General features: G+C 37.3%; 1 protein-coding gene across 1 annotated transcript in view; it reads right to left on the bottom strand.

The window, feature by feature from the left end:
- Positions 1-1,200: 1,200 nt before the first annotated feature.
- Positions 1,201-23,270, bottom strand: part of CNRIP1 (cannabinoid receptor interacting protein 1) — a 44,629-nt gene continuing 22,559 nt past the window's right edge. Inside the window, exon 3 of the mRNA XM_053709323.1 lies at positions 1,201-1,826. Coding sequence (XP_053565298.1) covers positions 1,662-1,826 — 165 coding nt within the window. The 3' untranslated portion in view covers positions 1,201-1,661. The remainder of the gene's footprint in view (positions 1,827-23,270) is intronic.

Below are 23,270 nucleotides of genomic sequence, written 5' to 3'. Positions count from 1 at the left end.
CCACACAATGCAAGCTTTCAAATCCAAAGAAACTGTGAACAAGGGAAGGGTGCAAAGGCATATGTAATCACCCTAGACATATACAAAACACGGAAGGGAACTGCACTCTCATACCGGCCCGGGTACACATCCCATGACCCTGCAACATGCTCAGCCCTGGGTGCCACTGGCAGTCACAGGAAGCTGTGTTATCCCCAGAGCCACAGGCAGTTAACCCCAGACAAGTCTGGGTGCAAGAACCATAGGGAAAATTACAAAACAAATTAATACAACACACAGAGAAAACCCAGCACTCACTTACAAGCTCTCAGCTAAGATTTAAAAGCAAACAACTTTGGATTTGAAAGCTTGCATTGTGTGGCTGTTTTAGGGTCCCAGGTATTGGAAAGGACCTTGACGAGGTACCTGGGCTTGTCCCATTTGGCCAGATGCGGTAACTAACCTTTCCATTTTTGCTTTTAAATCTTAGCTGAGAGCTTGTGAGTGAGTGCTGGGTTTTCTCTGTGTGTTGTATTAATTTGTTTTGTAATTCTCCCTATGGTTCTTGCACCAAGACCTGTCTGGTGTTAACTGCCTGTGGCTCTGCGGACAGCACAGCTTCCTGTGAGTGCCAGTGGCACCCAGGGCTGAGCATGTTGCAGGGTCATAGGATGTGTACCCGGTCCGGTATGAGGGTGCAGTTCCCTTCCGTGGTTTTGTATATGTCTAGGGTGATTACATATGCCTGTGCACCCTTTCTCTTGTTCCCAGTTTGTTTGGATTTGAAAGCTTGCATTGTGTGGCTGTTTTAGGGTCTCCGGTATTGGAAAGGACCTTGACGAGGTACCTAGGCTTGTCCCATTTGGCCAGATGCGGTGACTAACCTTTCCATTTTTGCTTTAAAATCTTAGCTGAGAGCTTGTAAGTGAGTGCTAGGTTTTCTCTGTGTGTTGTATTAATTTGTTTTGTAATTTTCCCTATGGTTCCTGCACCCAGACCTGTCTGGAGTTAACTGCCTGTGGCTCTGGGAACAGCACATCTTCCTGTGAGTGCCAGTGGCACCCAGGGCTGAGCATGTTGCAGGGTCATGGGATGTGTACCCGGTCCGGTATGAGAGTGCAGATCCCTTCCGTGTTTTGTATATATATATAATTTACTTCATAACCTCTTTAATATTTTTTTGTTTTTCTTTCAACCCCATAAAAAAAGCACAACACACAATTTGGAAAACAACAATAAGAGTTTACCAAAACAGTTAATATAGTCACAAATTCATTTCAACCTTTTAAGCAAAGGCAGACCAATTTAAAATTAAAAAAAATCTGCTACTTTCACACTTTTTCACAGTTTAGTTTTTTTCTATATGAAAGAAACATTATTTAAATACTGGTTTAGCAAATTAAAATACAACGAGGAATGACGTTTAGCTATTAAAAAATAATAATTCTTACAAAATAATACAATTTCAACAACACAATTAAAAACTTACACAAAATATATAAACATATGTATACAAATTGAAATGTAATTTTAAATGAACAATAAACACACTTGTTGAGGTGTGGAAGCATTTGCAGCTTGTGATATGTTATTTACATTGTGTTTAGTGGTTTCTTTGTATAGGCCTTTTGCTGGTAAGAGCGTTTTCGAAGATTGTCCAGCATGAATGGCTTCTGGAGCGTCTAATGAAACATCTCTTTATTGATCCACATCAGACTACGAGTCTCATTAGGTTTACACTCGTACTCAATGCTGCTGAAGCAGTTTCCCCACTGACAGTGTTCTCTTTTGTGGTAGTTGTAGAACTTTACTTGCCAAACAGTTTCAAAGCTTCCAATGTCATTAAACTGCAAAAGTAAGACATGAAAAGCATTAAATATGTACTTCCATAGTATATTTAAATACAGCATAATAAGCATTTAAAAATATTAATTAATTAAATTAATTAAATCAATTAATTAATTAAATTATATATATCTATCTATATTCACTATTGTTTGCATACAATTATGCATTTAACCCCATGCAACTTCATAGCAGCAATGCACTGCCAAAAGCTACCTGAACACATCTGGTGAGCCAATAACAACCAATCAGCATCTAGTTCCTACTAGTGCATTGCTGCTCCTGAGCCTACCTGTGTATGCTTTTTCAACAAATAATACTAAGAGGAACAAAGTCAGTTTAAAAATAAAAGGAAAGTAACGGGACATTAAACATTCAATACATAGTATTAAGGTTATTCCCCACCTCCCTCTAGTCATTGGTACCTCCATGTTGAAACCTATCTTTCACTATATTCCAGTGCTGATGTGTTTGCACATGTGCAGCAAGTCTCCTTCAGATACCTACAGTGTAACATAGGGAGGTGCAGGAAATGTATTTTAGTATTTAGTGTCCATTTAAAAGGTCTCTTAAACCTGCATGCTGCAACTGTACCGTGAAAGTTTAATTTTGACTAATATGTTCCCTCAACGTAGTTTTCTAAAACACAATAAATTGGCACAAATAAAAAAATATATGGGATAAAGGGACATTAAATATATATATTTTTTCTTTGGTGCATATAAAAAGATGCCCTTTTTTAAATGTTTAGTAATTTTTGTAAAACAGATGTTCCTTTACCATGATATATATATATCCTATAATATAAAAGGCCAAGTGTGTTTGTTCGAAGCTGTCATGCACAGTAGAGACTGCGCGAGGTCAAACACACCTGCCTTCAACAAACTAAAAGCATGATGGGGCGGGGCTGGCTGGGCATGACAGGGGCGGGCATGACAGGGATGGGGCCGGGTGGGCGTGGTGGGGCTGGGCGGGAGCGGCCATGGCTGTGAGAGAGCAACAGAGAGGAGGGAAAAGAGAGAGCAACAGAGAAGGGAAGAGAGAGAAAAAGAGAGGTGGGAGAAAGAGCAAAAAAGAGGGGGAGAGAGAGCAAAAGAGAAGGGAGAGAGAGCAAAAGAGAGGGAAAGGAGAGCAAAATAGGGGGAGAGAGATCAAAAGAGAAGGGAGAGAGAACAAAAGAGAGGGAAAGGAGGGCAAAGAGGGGGAGAGAGATCAAAAGAGAAGGGAGAGAGAACAAAAGAGAGGGAAGAGAAAGCAAAAGAGAGGGGAGAGAAGGAGCAAAAGAGAGGGGGAGAAAAAGAGCAAAAGAAAGGGGCGAGAGAGAGCGTAAAAGAGAGGGGGGAGAGAGAGAGCAAAAGAGAGGGTGAGAGAGCAAAAGAGAGGAGAGAGAGCAAAATAGAGGGGGAGAAAGAGAGAGCAAAAGAGAGGGGGAGAGAGTGCAAAAGAGAGGGGGAGAGAGAGAGAGCAAAAGAGGGGGGTAGAGAGAGCGAAATAGAGGGGGAGAGAGAGCGCAAAAGAGAGGGGAAGAGAGAACAAAAGAGAGAGGGGGAGAGAGAGAGCAAAAGAGAGGGAGAAAGAAAGAGCAAGGGGTGGGACTGCCGTACTGCAAAAAAATGGTCTGTGTAAACGGGCTTTAGGATTAATATATATATATAACGTTTTTATGTGTGTCATTGAACCAATGAAGAGGGTGGAGTTCTGCTTATCAGCTAGTGAGCAATTAGTCATTAAAGGGACAGGCTAGTCAAAATTAAACTCATGATTCAGATAGAGCTTGTCATTTTAAACAATTTTCCAATTTCCTTTTATCATCAAATTTGCTTGTTCTCTTGGTATTCTTAGTTTAAAGCTAAACCTAGGTAGGCTCATATGCTAATTTCTAAGCCCTTGAAGGCTGCCTCTTATCTGAATGCATTTGACAGTTGTTCAAAGCTAGAGGGCGTTAGTTCATGTGTTTCATATAGATAACATTGTGCTCATGCACGTGGAGTTATTTAAAAGTCAGCACTAATTACCTGAAATGCAAGTCTGTCAAAAGATCTGAGATAAAGAGGCAGTCAGCAGAAGCTTAGCTACAAATTAATCACAGAGGTAAAAAGTGTATTCCTATAACAGTGTTGGTTATGCAAAACTGGGGAAAGGTAAATAAAGGGATTATCTATCTTTTTAAACAAATTTTTTTATTTTTTTTATTTCAAAACAACAAAATAAAGGTCAGGAATTGATTTGTAAACAATTTAATGCATTTTTAGGCCTGGCTATAAACATACAGGTGTTTCCTGTTAGTATCAAAATCAGCAATGACGCAACCTTTTTATTTTTTATTTTTTAATGTCAAGGGTATTTTAACCGTTTAAATTGTCATGAGAGTCTACTTTTTCTACAGCTTCAATATCTGATTTGTACCAGTAACAGTCCAAACATTATGACTGGTACTGTCAGAACTAACACAATACTAACTAAACTAACTAAAATAAATATTAAACTATTAATTAGTTGATACTAGTGAGCGGGCAGCTTTTAACTTGTAATATATATAATCCCTAATTAATTCAGAGATGTTTTAGTTTTTTATTGTTTAACTAAAACAAATCTACCAGTATGATAATATGATATAACTATTCATCATGTATCTATTTTTTATTGCTTTGGAATTGCTGTTAGATATCTTGAAAACACATGAATAAATGCCAAGTGTACCTTTGTGCTGTAAATAATGAAGTTCACTGCTACACTGACCAAAATAATGTAAACAAGCAAATGATATTTTGTGAACAAAAAAATGAAACTTAATCTGCACACACATTTTAAAGTTTTGCAAATTGTATTTGCTAATACACTTTATGATATATTCAGTAGTTCAATTTTTCTTACATTTTTTGGAGAAATCTGCAAAATTTTCTAAAAATGAAGCCATTAAAGGGAAAAGAAACTCAATTTTTTTTCTTTCATGATTCAGATAGAAAATGCAATTTTAAACAACTTTCTAATTTACTTCTATTATCGCATTTTCTTTGTTCTCTTAGAATATTTTGTTGAAAATCAGGGACATAAGCTCAGGATCATGCATATGTCTGGAATACAGCAGTTTTGCAAGAATGTTCTCCATTGGCAAGAGCACTAGATTGCAGCACTATTTCCTGCCATGTTGTTCTCCAGACACAACTTCAACAAAGAATACCATGAGAAAGAAGCAAATTTGATAAAAGAAGTAAATAGGAAAGTTTTTTTTTTTTTAATTGTATGCTCTGTTTGAATCACAAAATATTTTTGGGGTTTCATGTCCCTTTAATATATAAAAAAAAAAAAGTGGTATAACCTAACTAAATACATATGGATTTTATGCTTCACTTTTAGCTTGAAAATTATTCATGGGTTCAGCAGCAGTTTAGCATTTGAACACAAAATGAATAGCTGTTAACTGTTTTTGCCAATTTTGAAATTAAAGTTATTATTGTTTAAAAAGATAGATAATTCCTTTATTACCCATTCCCCTGTTTTGCATAACCAACACAGTTATATTAAAGGGACAGTCTGCACCAGAATTGTTATTGTTTTAAAAGATAGATAATCCCTTGTTTACCCATTCCCTAGTTTTACATAACCAACACAGTTATATTTATATATTTTTTACCTCTGTGATTATCTTGTATCTAAGCCTCTGCAGACTGCCCCTTTATTTGTTCTTTTGACAGACTTGCAGTTTAGCCAATCAGTGATGGCTCCCAGGTAACTTCACGTGCACGAGCACAGTGTTATCTATATGAAAAACATGAACTAACACCCTCTAGTGGTGAAAAGCCTGTTAAAATGCATTCTTAAGAGGCGGCCTTCAAGGTCTAAGAAATTAGCATATGAACTTCCTAAGTTAAGCTTTCAACTAAGAATATCAAGAGAACAAAGAAAAATTGGTGATAAAAGTAAATTGGAAAATTGTTTAAAATTAAATGCCTTATCTGAATCGGGAAAGTTTTGTTTGGACTAGACTGTCCCTTTAATATACTTTTAACCTCTGTGATTATCTTGTATCTAAGCCTCTGCAAACTGCCCTTTTATTTCAGTTCTTTTGACAGACTTGCAGTTTAGCCTATCAGTGCAGAATCCTAAATAACTCTACAGGAGTGAGCACAATGTTATCTATATAACACACATGAACTAGTACTGTCTAACTGTGAAAAACTTTCAAAATGCTCTGAACTAAGTGGCAGGTTTTAACAGTTTAGAAATCAGTTTGAGCCTAGCTAGGTTTAGCTTTTAAAAAATACCACCAAGGGAACAAAGCAAATGTAATGATAAAAGTCAATTGGAAAGTTGTTTAAAATTGCATGCCCTATCTGAATCATGAAAGTTTCATTTTGAATAGACTGTCCATTTAAAATATAAATACAAAAATAAACATGAAGGGACAACAACCCATACATTTAATACTCTGCAGCAAATATAAAATGTAATTTGGAACACATTAGGGGAAACAAATTATACAGTAGAATCCCTCCTTAATACATGAACAGTGTATGTTTATGATTTAAAGTTTATGTATGATATATATGTGTGTGTGTATTTGCTAGAAAGAAAGTGACATATTAGATTATTAGATAGATAGATTAACGGGACATTCTATTTCAGAATTTGTATTGTTTAAAAAGATAGATAATCCCTTTATTACCCATTCCCCAGTTTTGCATAACCACCAATTTTATATTATTATACTTTTTATCTCTGTAATGACCTTGTATCTAAGCCTCTGCAGACTTGCATTTTAGCCAAACAGTGCTGACTCCTAGGTAACTCTACGGGAGTGAACACAATGTTCAGGCACACATGAACTAGTGCTGTCTAGCTGTTGAAATCTGTCAAAATGTACTGAGATAAGAGGCAGCCTTTAAGGGCTTAGAAATTTGTATATGAGCCTACCTATGTTTAGCTTTCAACAAAGAATACCAAAAGAACAAAGCAAATTTAATGATAAAAGTAAATTGGAAAGTTGTTTAAAGTTGTATGCCCTATCTGAATGATTAAAGTTTAATTTTGACTAGACTGTCCCTTTAAACACTAAGGGCCAGATTACGAGTGGAGCGCTATTTAGTGCGTAGGGTTGCGCTTGTATTACGAGTTTAAAGTAAAACGCTATCACTCTCGCACTAACCCGACAATTGCAAAAAGCCGAATTTACAATATTATTCATGTGATAACCTATTCCCCCAAAGAAGTAAATGGAGCAAAAAACACCCTACTAGTGTGCAAACCCGATCTTAAATTCTCATGTGCTCTAACCCGATATGAAAATATGAATATTTCACATTCCAATGTTCTGCACATAAATACATATTTCTACATATATCTGATGGTATTTTGGTACAATACATATCTATACATATATATATATCCTTATGACTTTCTAACGTTGATTGCAACATCTCAGTAACCTCCTATATATGGTTAACTCAATATGGATGAATTACCACAGGCTAGTGGTCTCTCATATGGCGGCCAGGTAGGAGTAGCCGTGGAAGAAGGCATATTTGCATTCACAGATGAAGATGCGGCACGCATCCTGGAACTATGTGAATCAGAGACAGTTGAGGAGATGCCATTAAATATCTATTACAAAATATTGAACCTGAGGAGAAAAGAGGTGGACTACAAATTACATGCCAACTACCTCATGGACTACTTCAAGAGGAGAATGATCCCTCGAGGATTTAGGGTAAGAAACTCGCCAACTATTGGTAGAAACAATATAGAATTCTGCCGCAAGTGGTGCTACATAGCGAACAAATGTTCATTGGACTGGATCCTCCTAGTCATTGAGGAGGTGACTCGTCTAAAGAAATTAGTAGTAGACGAATTGACCACATTAACCTTATCTAAAGAGAGAATACTGAGAGAAGATACCAATGAAGATTGGATTAACAAACTGACCACACAACTTGACAAATACAAAAAAGAACTTATCAGCTTCAAAAATAAAAAACTAAATACTGTTGAAATGGATTATAGGGAGAAGAGGGTGTACCAATGGCTCTCAGGTAAACAAAATTCCTACAGGCGTAGACGATATGAACGGAGTGCGAATTCCATGGCAAACACAGTGGACACCAGTGGAGGAGAATCCAGTGGGTCAGACAATGCTACTGGAACCACACGCAGTGCACAGTTCAAGGACAGGGTGCTTACAAGATCCAAAAGACGGACCACCGTACCGCCAAAAAACGAGGAGGCTTCAAAGAAAAAAGACGCAGGCCAGCTACTCGCAGAGGAGGCATGTGGAAGAAAACCACCAAGAAATTGAACAAAAAGGAGGGTGTGGTCATTAATATCAGCAGTAGACCGTTGGACAACTATGAAATCAATATCCTCAGTAGAGGGTTAAGTTTTGTCCCCACTCCAAAGACCAATACTTTTGACTACTTGGTAGACATCCACAGATTTCAACGTACTTTAAAGTTAAAAGATCACTTTAAGCATTCTCCTCCTACAGGACCTAAACCTTCTCTGTCACGACCTTCAAGCTTTTAACCCAAGACAACCCATCTGACTATTCGAACATTCACAAATATCTGTGTCCGGGACATAGAACACGCCTGTAAGGATGTGACCTCTGGTCGGAAAAACTTGAATAAACTGGAACTTGATGCCCTGGAGAGACTCAAGTCTGATGATACCATAATCATACGCCCAGCTGACAAGGGTGGGGCGGTGGTCGTTATGGACTACACGTATTACAGATCTGAACTGTTAACCTAGTTGAATGACACTACCACATATCAACGTCTAACATTCAATCCCACTCAAGCATACAAAATGATGCTGGATACCAGTCTACAAGTGGCTTACAATAATAACTATATAGATGATACTACTTTGGATTTCCTGACAGTTGACCACCCGAAATATCTGATCATATACACGATCCCGAAAATCCACAAAGATCTGACGAAACCCCCTGGAAGACCTATAGTCTCAGTGGTCGGGTCTTTGTTCCAGAATGTATCAATATACATAGATTTTCATCTCCAGGGCATAGTGAGAAACACAGAGGCCTTTCTACTAGATTCAATACAATTGATACGGATGGTACAAAATGTCACATTTCCTGCTCACTGCATCTTGGTAACCCTAGATGTGAATAGTCTGTATACTATTATCCCGCATGAGCTAGGGATAGAGGCTGTCAGAAGCTTTTTAGTGGCGAGTACAGAGTATGATGGTCCTCCAATTGAGGTGTTCCTAGATTGGCTCCTAATGGTATTGACGCATAACTATTTTCGATTTGAAGATAAGTACTACCTACAAATGGTCGGGACGGCCATGGGATCAAGCATGGTGCCATCATACGCCAATCTCTTTATGGCCTGGTTTGAGGAGAAATACATCTTCCTTGACCGTAATCCTCAAGTTCTGTTGTACAAACGCTACATTGACGACCTGTTTGTTGTTTGGGGTGGTACTCAAATGGAATTGGATCTATGGATCAATCAACTCAACACAGCTGAACTCTCGGTTGGATTCAAAAGTCCACTTCTTGGACCTGTGCATCTTCAAAACAATAACAAAGAATGGATGTAGATTGAATACTACCTTGTATTCTAAACCGACAGACCGGAACACCCTCTTACAAAGTAACAGCTTCCACCCCAGACAATTAAAAACGGGCATCATCAAATCACAACTGTTGAGAGTTATACGAAATAACTCCGATCTCATGAATCAGGCTAAGCAGCTACAGGATATGAAGATGAAATTCATAGAGAGAGGGTACAGCCCAGGACTAGTGGAGCAGGTTCTCAAGGAAGTGTCTCATTTGAACCAATCTTCATTGATTGAAAGGAAACCAAAGACGGGTGAAAATGATAATAAATTAAATTTTGTGACCTCATACAGCCCAGTATCAAATAAAATTGGTGATATTGTTCGCCAGAACTGGCACCTAATAAGGGATGACCACTCTTTGCCTTTTGCTGGATCATCACCACCAAGAGTGGTGCATAGGAGCAACCAGAATCTTTGATCCATGCTGATGAAAACGGACCCGTGGAAGAAACCCCAAACCTGACTGGCTAATGCCAAGCCAGGATGTTTCAAGTGTGGTAATTGTGTCACATGTAACTTGCTGCTAACTGGTTCTAAGTTTCACCATCCCCATACGAATAAGACCTACCAGATCAGGCATCGCCTAACTTGTACTTCTCAGTTTGTGGTATACTTTTTGACTTGCCCTTGTGGCCGGTATTATGTTGGTAAGACCACCACTACCTTCAGGGAGAGGCTTGCCAATCATAAAAGTGCAATCAGGGCAGTGATGGCAGTGCGGACCAGCCTGTGGCACGCCACTTTCTAGAACACAATCATTCTGTGTCATCCTTGAAAGCAATGCTCATTGACATGGTGATCCCCCCCAGAAGGGGTGGCAACAGGCATAAGGAACTATTATGCTGTGAAAGCCGGTGGATCTATCGGCTGAACACACTCAGCCCACATGGACTTAATATGCAGTTACATTATTCCGTGTTCTATTAAGTTGATTATGCATTTAATAATATATTGTTCTTGACATTGTCTATGAATAGTAGTCCCTACTTCTTCCAATATCTTGTAATATGATTTTTTTTTTCTTTTTTTTCTCTCTTGTCCCCCTCTCTGCTGGGATGTTACACTGGATGGGTTACCCATTTCAAAACTAAATGATGCGTAGTGTGTTGACACTTTGGGGTGCTACCTTGGTGTGTGCTGTCATATGGTTCGTTCTACTATTATATATCCTCTAGTGTTGGTTCTGCATACTCCCCCCTCCTAGTCGGACATCCACTTGAGGTGTGTCTAATGGCTGATGGACCCCATATATTGGTTTTGGGTTTCCACATCTGTATACTGTTAGTCATGTCTTTGATTATGTATTTATGGTCGTTTTAGGAACGTTAATTTGCTCTGTATTATAATGAGAATATGCGATCCCATCCTTATTTTGTTGTATTCTCTGGTTTATACAGTAGCTGAATGCAGTTACCTCTGGTTTATTATGGCTTCCATTCTTTATCTACTATGTTATTTACATCTGTGGCACTTGCCAATTCTAAGCATCCATAGTGTATGTATTTATGGTCGTTTGTGGAACGTTAATTTCTGGGTTTTCACATCTGTACACTATTAGTCATGTCTTTGACTATGTATTTATGGTCGTTTGAGGAACGTTAATTTGCTCTGCATTATAATGAGAATATGCGATCCCATCCTTATTTTGTTGTATACTCTGGTTTATACAGTAGCTGAATGCAGTTACCTCTGGTTTATTATGGCTTCCATTCCTTATCTACTATGTTATTTACATCTGTGGCACTTGCCAATTCTAAGCATCCATAGTGTATATATTTATGGTCGTTTGTGGAACATTCATTTCTGGGTTTTCACATCTGTACACTGTTAGTCATGTCTTTGACTATGTATTTATGGTCGTTTGAGGAACGTTTATTTGCTCTGCATTACAATGAGAATATGCGATCCCATCCTTATTTTGTTGTATACTCTGGTTTATACAGTAGCTGAATGCAGTTACCTCTGGTTTATTATGGCTTCCATTCTTTATCTACTATGTTATTTACATCTGTGGCACTTGCCAATTCTAAGCATCCATAGTGTCTGCTGTTGTTGTAGCAGCTGAACATGGTTATAATTGAGTTAATTAGAGTATCCAGCACTGTCTGCACTTCTCTGTAGTTGATACAGCTGCTACAGGTGTGTTTTCAACACACCCCTATTGCCAACCAATGAGAGCCTGGTGATCAGGGCTTAAATAGTTTCCGGTTTCTGTTAATGGCATTCTGTTTTGCTGGTGGTGTTGTGTGCGGCTGCAAGTCGCCGTTGTGAGGTAATATAATTTGTCTGCTTCTTAATATTGTGGCCCAAAACATGGGGGTTATGTTTTTGCTAGGGCTGTGGGCGCCACACGTTGTTAACGGTGGGTGTGTAACGCATAAGACATGCAGCTGACATGGGACAATAATCTTGCTATAGTGTGGTCTGCTTACATAGTGCCCGAGTTTAATCTATATTTGTGGACTGGAAAGTTAGACTACCTATTGAGCTTATACCATGTGGGGCACATATTAACGGCAGTGTGGATTTGCAAGGTTGTAACTACTGTCAAATGCTGGTAAGGTACATGTGTATATACTTAGGGGGTACTAGTGCAATACTAAGGTGTGCACATGACTGTAGACCTAGTTGAGTCTTTTGAAAGTGTTACGAGTGCAATACTAAGATGTGCACATACTTGTATACGTGGTTGTGGTTTTCTTTGAAGGTAGGGTCCAGCGTGACTACTGCACGCAATGTCAGGTTGTCAGATGCGAGATAAATGAGCATCAGGAAGTGATATAGTGCCTTTTCGTTGCTAAATGTATAATGTATTATGTATGGTGCACCTATATGCTTTGAAACATTAGAACAACTGTATATGGTCTCAGAGTCTGAGGTGGTTTCTAATGAGGTATGGGGACTTGCTAGTCTCTTTTGAAGGGTCTTTTATGTATATGGCAGGCCAGCGTATACCGGACTTTGCATAACACATAAACTGTGCAGCCGTATGGTGTTTTACCTACAATTGGGTTACATATGCTTTGTTTGCTTGCTAAGATTATAATATATACCCCACCAGTGTATATCCAGAGCAGATTGAGAGTATTGGAGGGACTGTATTGTTGTATCTCCTAGCGCTATGTGTATGGGTTTGCCTTATTTTTATTTTCATTTTTATTTGTATTTTTTCTATGTTTATTTTCATTATTTGTGGGTTTATTTTTCTGCCTGCAAACAATTTGGTGGTGGGATTACGTATTGATGCTGTGTTTTGTGTTTTTAAATCTGTTATTTTTTCTTCTTCGTTTAACATTTGTTCATCTGTCTTGATGAAGGCTTCTATGTAAGCCGAAACTTCGACCTATCCTTATGACTTTCTAACGTTGTTGTTATAAACAATAAACTAACTTTGATGTATATAAATCCTGAGAGTGCCCTCCCTTTCCTAGCTCTTATCTACAATCCATTGAGGATTGCACCCAGGTGCTTCATTATTAGTTGAAGCTGGAGTGCTGGAACACGTGCTAATTGGATAATATATATATATATATATATATATACACACACAGTATGTATATATATATGTATAGATATATAGGTGTTTATATATATATATATATATATATATATATGTCCGAATATCTATTTAGAAATACTTAGAACATATTTTGCTATGTGCAGAACACTGGAATGTGAAATATTTACAGTAAGATATAGGGGTATCAGTAACCTCTACCACGTGCATCATTTCAAGTGAGTAACACAGTCTATTCACTATTGCTGTGCCCATTTTTGGACATGGATTCTGGTAAGATAGGGCTGTGAGTACATATTGAATTTAAAGACATAGCTCATTGGTTAAATGCTGAATGGTACCCAACTAAGGATCAGTCAATTTCAGGCATATCTGGAGCTCAGTGTTTAAAGGAACAAAAATATCAATAGTATGTTAAAATCGTACAGCCCCAGCATGCTATTTGAAAGCATTTTGAAATATAAAGTAAGTTTAAAAAAAAAAAAAAAAAAATGCTCTTTAGTGTACTTAAAGGGACATGATACCCAAATGTTGAAGCACTTGAAAGCTGACTAGAAAATATCACCTGAACATCTCTATGTAATATATATATATATATATATATATATATATATATATATATATAAAGAACTCTGCAATATGCTTTCATTATTTATTTTGTCCCCTTTTCCTGTAATTTCATTCTTAAATTGTGAGCTTTTCAGTTCCTATTAGAAATAGAAGTGCAAAACATTATTATATTCCACACAGCCATTGGCTACACACTCTAGTGACCTATTTATACTTGTCCCTAATTGGCCACAGCAGAGAAGGTAACCTAAGTTACAACATGGCAGCTCTCATTGTTTTATATACATTAAAACTTTACACTTATTTTGTCAATATTTAAACAGGTAATGAAACTTTAAAAAATGCATCTACATGCTATTCTGAGGCTAATATTTTCTTTGAACGCATCATCCTATCTAGCATTTATTTAGTGTTTACTGTCCCTTTAAGTTAAATATCATGAGATCACAGCAAAACAATGCATTGGCTATTGTTTTTTGTTGTTTGTTTGTTTCCAACTTGCAGCTTTACAGCAACTCTAACTGTTCACAGAGCACTCACTCTGGTGAGCTGAAGAAATTTTGAGGTAAAATATCTTCCTTTTTTTACAGAGATGTTCAGCTGATATTTTCATTTCAGCTTTTTACAGTTATGCTGCATCATTTTCAAGTGATTTAGCATATGAGTATTATGTCCCTTTGAGGGTGACACCTCATGTGCTATTTAAGGGCTAGTCTTGGAGCCTAGACAGGCAATTATTGGCTTGTGCACTGCCATGCCTGTTAATCTTGTTTGTGCACAAAAGTGTCCACCTTAGTAGAGGCATGTAAGAGGTGCCATTCTCCATTTTACAAAGAATAAGAACGAGGCCTTTATTTAGCATGCTTAAAGTGATTGTCAATTTTCCTTGTTTTGAACACATATTCCTGTAGGCAATCATGATATTAACCTAACCACCACTATACATTTTTCCAAAAATTAGTAATATGTTGTTTATTTCTTAGTCGAAATATTGACGATTCACTGTACCTGCTCCTACCACAGTTTACTTCCTTGTTTTGAGCCATCTCACGTATACAGCGGTCCCACCCGCTGTTTACGTCTCGTCAATGCGCGCTCTCGTTTTCATTTCCAATTGCGCATGCGTGAAATGCTGTTTCCGCTGTCAATCAACCATAGTATTCATTGAATCAATACATTCAATGAATACTATCGTTGAGAAGAGAAGGAAACGATCTGCTACCCCAGCCCATTATAACGCCATTTAAAAATAAAATACACATCGATTGTAAGTGTATCTTGAAACTAAACTTTTAAGGTATGATGTGAAGAAATATGAATTCAAGCAATATCGGTTTGCAAAATAAGCTGACATTATAGAATACTGATTTACTTACCGAGCGGTACAGTAATTCAGAAATGACAGGGCTCCGTAAAGTAAAACTACTGCGCATGCGCGAAATGTGCACAAGTGTAAAAGTAAAACGTCAGTGAACATAAGAATGCAGGCGCAGAAAGGAGTAGTTACGTCAGACTTGATTGGTTATTAGGACGTCAAACTGAGAATAAGTAGGCGCGCGTGCCGGGTGGAGGATCCAAATAACGGGAGACAAGGTAAAAAATAAAAATAAAAGCTATATAACAAAAAAATGAAAAACGATGAATGAAACTACTATTTATTTTTCATAGACGTTAAGGGTAACGTTAGTCAGGATGCGCACTTTACATTCACTTTAATTTTGAAAAAAAGTGCATTACATACAGGCATTTTATGTAACTTTAATATGTACATTAATCTATGCCTCCAATATAGTAAATTCATTTTTACAAATGATGTTTATTAATAACTGTATTTTCTCCATTTTAATAAAGGTTTGCATGAAGTGCCATTTACCATTTTACACTAACATGGATGCACATAAAGTGACTATGTTCTGCAGGTGTTAAATAAAAAAAAACAAGAAATAACAAATGTGTCTGCAACAACAACAAAATGTACCAGTACTGTTTCACACTTGGCATATGGAGCTTAAAAAAATCTAATTAATTATGAGATGTGAAACAGGCACAGACTGCAAGATCATTTAATGAGAAGATATATGGTGTGAAAATGTACCAATAATGCTCATGCTTTTAGAGAAGATAATATAGACTAGACTGCCACAGCTAGATTTCAAATTTCTTGTTGAAGAATACTTAGGTACAAAGAGAAATTGACGTTCAAGGACAGCTGTTCCTTAAACTTCATTTTGAAGTAAGTTAGTGCAGGGTTTCTAAACAGCTGGGTCATGTACTTGGATTGCTCTGTAGGAGAAACACCAAAATACTATGAATAGTAATAATTCGGTGAAACAGCAGCAGGGCTTTTAAGGAACGCAAAAGAAGCGGAAATAGGATGGTGAGTCTCAAGCTTACAGCAGACTTTTATTATACTATGAGGGAGGGGCTGTTCCCGGCATGAATGAATAGAACAAATTAGAAACAGCTCTAACTTACTAACTATATATTTAAGTCTGTCTTAAATTGGGACAGAAAGCATATATTATTATTACCTTTCTAAAGATTGAGTGATATAATAGAAGATAATAAATAAATATACTCAAGGGTAGCTGGCACGACTTAACCCTACTCCTTATTTTTGGCATCATATACAAAAATCTTACTGAGGTAAAGACAAAGTACAAACAGATTTCAATGCAGTTTGCAAATATCTAACATCTAATGCAATCATATAGAGCAAATGAACAGTGACACACTACGAAATACTGCTACATTGCCCCCCGTAACTGCCACTTATTACAGTAATACCTTGGATATTTCTTATCTGCTAATAAAGAGAGCCAGTGACAAAGATATACTGCGGTAAAAGCTAAGTTCATATAGACAACTTTATTCATCAACTTTTGTGTCCATTAAGTAACAAGTGCTCTTGCTATCAAATAACTATGAAAAGCTCACTACTTATGATGTGTGACCGTAAATTAAACCTACTTCAGATCTAACTTACAAATGTGTTTTAAGTCCAATAAGACATAGTAGTGAATCTTAGAGAGGAGATCCAGTCTACAGTTAAGCCAAGAGCATCATGTAGGTATTGGACAAGAGTACTTAGGGCTAATTAATCTATGCCACTCCTCACACGCAGACATAAGTTCCACATGTCTTAAAGGGACACTGAACCCAAATTTTTACTTTCGTGATTCAGATAGAGCCTGCAATTTTTTTTTTTAATTTTTTTTTTTTATTTACACAAAAAAGAGATATAACAAATTAAAAAGATCTCTGTCCCTTCACCTCGCAGGGTAGAAGGGGTAAAGGTAATAAACACAGATTAAGAAGAAAATCAAGTATATACAGAAACAAAAAAAAAAAGTAAATTATTCCATGTATCATTGCTAACATTATCTGGTCACATGTCTCTTTCTTGGCTTTTTTTTCCCTAAATAAACAATACTAAGATTCTATCATTGAATGACTTGAGCAAACCTAAACGAACAAAAGCGTGATGTGCAATTGTCTGTTTGGCTTAAAATAAACAAAAAACAAAACAAAACAAGACAAAACAAAACAAAACAAAAAAATTGAGAAAAAAAAAAAAAGGATAGAAGAGTTATCCCTCACTCTCTCCCTCGTCCCCCACCTCTCCCCTGTCCCGCACGTTCCAGTAGATATATTATATTACCAAATCCCTAATAGAATCAGTTCCGTATCTTTGAAGGGGTAAATTATATATTCAATCTCACTCGGGGAGAGGGCTTTAATAAATTGGGTCCAATTAGAGAAGAAGCTCTTTACATCTTTATCATTTTGTAAGTTGGTATCTAGTTGTTCAATAATGCATTGCTTCTTTAGGCAGTTTTTAACTTCAGTAATGCTTGGCGTTGTTTTTATTTTCCATTTTTTTTAAATCAAATATCTAACGGCTAGAATAACCATATTTATAATTTTTTTTATTATTATTATTATTATTATTATTATTATCATATATTCTTCGAGAATTATCAGCAAAAAAAACAATCCTCCTAGGGGAGAATTTAACAGAAGGCACCTTGACTATTTTATTAAGCCAATATTGTACTTTAAGCCAAAAGTTATGAATTTTAGGACAGTCCCATATCATATGCAAAAGGCTGGCGGCGCTGAGTGAGCATTTTGGGCATTTATTAAACCCCATATTCCTGCACTTGAAACCCTTTTCTGGGGTAAAATAAGTCATATAGAGGAGTCTTATATGGGACTCCCTCCAAGATGCAGATAGAGTTACTCTAGAGACCTCTTGGATTGAGTATGTAAAAAGAGCTGGATCTAGATCATCCTGTGTAAGCAATAATGACCACTTAGCATGGAGTTTTTCTATTGTGTCAGGCCCATTAGATGAAGTCAGAGTTTGATATATGAATGAAATTGAGGTGAGCCCATTTTTGACTAAAATTAGCCAATTTTCCATCTCTCCTAGTGACCAGTCCCAGCCATAATCATTTATCTGTTTGAGAGCAAAGTGTCTCACCTGGAGATACGCAAAAAAGTTTTGGTTAGGAATATGAAACTCCTGCCTCAGGGAGTCAAATGACCTAATACATCTCCTTTCAAAGTCCAAAAGTTGTTCGAGCTTTACCAAGCCTAACGTTGCCCAATTAGAGAATAGGGTGGAATGGATTCCTACCGGAAATTGTGGATTATTTACTATTGTGGTATATTTTGAAGTCTCAGATTTAGTATGGAGCAAAAGACAGGTTTTTCTCCACATGCAGATTGGATTATATATAGATCTTTTCCTTTTTAATTCTAAAGGTATCATTTTCCATTACAATGTATCAGAGCTATTAGTGAGAATGGATATACTATACTGCTCTCTAGTTCTCCATTTATTATATAATTACTATTAGTAAGCCAGTCTGCTACAATTCGTGCTAGAAATACTTGATTGTATAAACGAAGATCGGGGAGAGATAAGCCTCCCATGTTTCTGGGTAAAGTTGATTTGGCTAGCGAGATTCTTGGTTTTCTATTCTACCAAATAAATGTTCGTAGGGCGGTATTAAATGAGATAACATCCTTTGCTCTAAGAATCAATGGGATGTTCTGGATAACATTAGAGCCTGCAATTTTAATCAACTTTATAATTTATTCCTATTATTAATTTTTCTTCGTTCTCTTGCTATCTTTATTTGAAAAAGAAGGAATCTAAGCTAAGAAGCCAGACAATTTTAGGTTCAGAACTCTGGACAGCACTTGTTTATTCGTAGGTGAATGTATCCACCAATCAGCAAGAACAGCCCAGGTTGTTCACCAAAAATGGGCCAGCATCTAAACTTACATTCTTGCTTTTGAAATAAAGATACCAAGAGAATGAAGAAAATTTGCTAATAGGAGTAAATTAGAAAGTTGCTTAAAATTGCATGCTCTATCTGAATCACAAAAGAAAAAATTTGGGTTCAGTGTCCCTTTAACCCTGCTTGCCTCTAATGTAAAATGTAGTAGTATTGTTGTAAAACAGTCACCCAGTGCCAGGCGCATCTTTGTACAGGACCTCTGAGTCTGAGTTGAGCCTTGTCTGCTTTCTTAATAGTGCCACGTCTTCTCATTATCCTCTCGTATCAGCATCCTGGACCGCAAAGGGAAACTCCTTATAGCCATCTTAGCTAGTTGAGGGTGTCTTGACGAAGGAGTCCCTGCTTGTTTAGAGGGCTTGAACACTTCCTTTTAAACTGGTTGGAAATCTGCAGGAGCACTAAAAAGCGTGAGAAGGGATGTTGGGGCTGTAATCAGGCCTGAGTCTTTGCAGTGCTCTGACTGTACCATGCTCTCTCTCCTCAATAAGCCTATCTGCTTTAATTGGACCTCCCAATCTGATGTGTATCCTCTAGAATAGTCCCATATGTACTGATCCTTGCAATGTCTCACTGCTCCTCATCACCTTGTATCAAGGCTACGGCCAAGTGTATCTCAAGCTGTGAGAAGTGTTCAATTAGGATTTTACAACTTTCCTCCAACAAAACAATTGTATTGGGCTCCATTCTGCAAGCACTATGAATATATAATAACTTGAAAAGGCAAAGACCAAGTGTGTCTGTTAGTGTATTGTGCACTCATGTCCAGCCCGTGAGTTAGCCATAAGGCTGCAGCCTTAAAAGTAGCTCCAGATCATCATTCCAGACAGACAACCATGAAATAAAGGCTTAGGTAAAACATATTTCTTGTATTCATCTGATATCTGTAGTTGTTGAAGCCGATGATTATATATTTAAGGATATTTTAGCTGAATAACTGGAAATCTGGAGCAGAACACAATGAAACTACCAAATATGGCTGCCGCTCCAGCAATACTAAATTTATCTAACATTTTAGAGCATTTTCTTTTTGCACTTTTATATCCCTTTAAAATACTGTTGGATTAAAGATAGATGGAAATAATGCATCAAATTTAATGCATTACCTTTAAGCTATTTATTATACTGTGTCATTTAAAATATGGATGCTTTGTTTTTGTATATGAAATGAAAATCACTCTACTTTGTCATCTTGTGCCAGCCCCCTCTCTTGCAGGCTTCTCAAAAGTAAGCTGGGAGTGATACATCCTGAAGCTGTTGTCTTCAATAGGAATGATTTCCTGGATACCCATTGCCACAGAGTAGAGATAGCATGAATTGATACTGTGCATTTACTTTCTCACTTACAGTGGCATCGTGCACATGGTAGCATCCAGTCACTTTCCTGTCCCTTTAAGAATGAACGAGTCAGAACGGTGACACTCAAAATACTCATAGCTTCTGGAAGTCTCATTTAATATCTTGACTGCTATGTATCTTGAGTGTAGCGCGTACTAAATGCACTTTGAAGCACTATCTGGCTGAGGAAAACCTGTTTAATCACTGGAATATTGAATGTAAGTTTTTGAGCTTTGTGACTTTACAGGGATACCCATTGATGAAGTTGGCACAAAAGCTTTGGAAGAAACCAAAAATGAATCCGGAATTATTTTTATATTCGTGAGTTGTTTAATAAATCAAGATTTGAATATAAGCATGTGATGGGGGTGGGGGGGGGTGGGGGGGGAGAAGGTGCCTATTTAGAATTACCGACATTAGAAAATTGCTGTGAGGTATTTGTCACTGTTATGACAACCAACTGGCAGCTCTACCTATATAGACTGCTCATTTGTATTATAGCTTGCTGTTCTCATATAAGGGGTTTCTATGTATTTTAAAAGGTAATATAGGGGAGATATACCACATCCACTTGCATTGCCTATGGTTTTATAAGATACGTACACTGCCATGGTGATCACCCAATAGCCACCTAAGTACATGACCTCCTTGTTTAAAACATTTGCCTTGTCTCTTTCAAAAGAAGTGTCACCTGCCCTTAAGTCACCTAGTAAACAACTTGATTGCCCTTCATTTTAAAGGTAGTAATACCAACATTCATTTAATGGATACTGTGGGTGGTTTATGCTGCCTCTAGAGAGTCTAAAGGTTCTCCCTACTGCTTATTAAACACTTGCATCTTTTTTTGAAGCTCATTTTTACTGCCATGCTAATCATCTTCAAACTGAAGGGATTCCTCCTCTCTTTAAAATGAAATGTTGTGTTGCCCAGAGAGGGAGCTAGAGACCCTGAAATAATCCTTCATTAAAAAACCCTGGGTGACCAGTGTGGCAGGTGATCACTATTTGTCACATTATTATTATTATGATCAGTTATTTGTAGGACGCCAACAGATTTCACAGCGCTATAAACATAGGTATGATATGCAAGGTAACATATATAGGGAACAAATGGGTTGAAGGCCCTGCCAGGAGTTGTACTGTTGTAAATCAGCTCTCATGAAGGTGATCTACAAACAGCTGGGTTTGTAGCCTTACATGCTAAGGGATTGTATCCTAAGGAGCCGAGATACCCCTCATTTTCATATGAGAGGGTCATATCCTTCTAGGTCAAATTAAGACTTAAAACAGCAATCACCTGCATCTTTGAACCAAGCTAAAGAGTGGTAAAGCACATGTGTATTTATACAATGCCTCTGAACTTTAAAAATGAAAGGTAATATTCTGCGACTTTGCAAGATATATATTTTTACTGTATTATTTGGGAAATACAGTGAAGTAACTCCCTTTGGATACTGTGTTTCCCAAACAAATTAAATAACAACAATGTTTGCAGTTAACATGTTGGCAGAAAGGCCTGCTAGATATTATCCCAATATGTGTTGCTGCTTTGTGTTGACTGGCTAATAGCTATATTTGTATCATTCTGTAATTACAACTATAGTTTTTATTGTGAAAACTTTAATAGGATTTTAATTTAACAACTGATATGAAAATCCTTCTATTTCCCTTTAATTAGTTTGTTTACAGCATTTGACTTCTGCTAAGAGATTAGTGGCGTTCTGCCACTTCAGGTTGTGACTAAAGGAAATGAATGAGGAGTGGTTAACAGTAGCTACCTGTGCAGAGAGCACAGATCCTGGCTCACAACCAACTGTTAACTCATCTTTTATACTGGCTACTACATGCACCATTCGCAGTGAATTGTTTACATAGACACCTGCCATAGAGAAACTCTTGTGGGTCGCTTGTAAGCTTTCCAATTTAGAACCTGTGAATGGCAAATCACTGCTCAGTTTATATTACAATGCAATTGTATATAAACATGTTTAAATTATTATTATTAATGAAATAAGGGAAGTTAGAGTCATTTATTTTGAAGTGTGTATCTGTGCACAACACATCCCTAGGAACAAAAGACTTACTGGATGATAAAGACAATTCTCAAGCTCAATTGGTGAGAACGGACACTCCCACAAACATTTGTTTTTGTCTGCACAGGAACAATTTAAAAAAACAACAAATAAAAATAAATCAATAATTCTGTAATACATTTTTCCCTCTTCTAGATGCAACAAAAATAAAAGCCTTTTGTTTGTAATGTATACCTCTTGACAAGGGTCTCAGTAGTGCATTGCTGAATTTAACTGTGTTTAATCCCTTTGTAGGACTCATTTATCCAGGATGATTGACAAGCCCTGCTTTCACAAGATTGCTTACATGAGAGCAGGGGGAGGAGCTAAACATCCCAAAGTAAACAAATAAATACAACACTGCAAGGTGTTAAAAAAAGTCCATGGCTAAGCTACTCTAGTGGGCGCGAAATGCATCAGTAAGGACCCATATTTGGAAGTCATCCATGTCTGCTGTTCTTTGTTATTTTAATGATATCAATAAACATTGTTTTTACCTTTTTTTTAACACCTTGCAGTGGCGTATTTATTTGTGTACCTTGGGGAGTGTAGCGACTTGATCTATCGCTGTATGAGCACTCTGGGTAGGAAGGAGGTACTAAGCAGAGAACTTGTGGCGTGTATCCGCTTGGATTCATGGCGTGTATGCGGGAGGAGCTATACAAGCATTTGCCTGTGTAATAAATGCTGCTACCCATTAGCCCCATTTGGTGGCACACATGTCCCCTAGCTGCGGGCCTTGTTTGCTGACAGGTTAGTAAATTGGGTCCTTTATCTTAAACATATTACAGTGCTCCCAACCATCCTGCACATTCCCTATTATATTTATACCCTGTGACTGGGGACATGGGGACAATCTAAATCCACCTAGCAGTACATGACCAAAAAAATAACACTTTTTGTTGATAGGCCCATGAAGCACGTCACAGTCAACCAATAAAGCTGTGGGAGATATCCTCATCAGTCAATGAGCTTTTAACCCAGAGAACAGCTGCACACAAACATGAACTTTCTCTCAGTTTAAAACCAAATAAACCGTTTTGCATGC

Source organism: Bombina bombina, chromosome 4 (assembly GCF_027579735.1).
Source record: "Bombina bombina isolate aBomBom1 chromosome 4, aBomBom1.pri, whole genome shotgun sequence".
In the NCBI taxonomy this organism is placed as follows: domain Eukaryota; kingdom Metazoa; phylum Chordata; class Amphibia; order Anura; family Bombinatoridae; genus Bombina; species Bombina bombina.
Note: the sequence above shows the minus strand (reverse complement) of the source record. Positions and strands in the feature narration are given on the sequence as shown.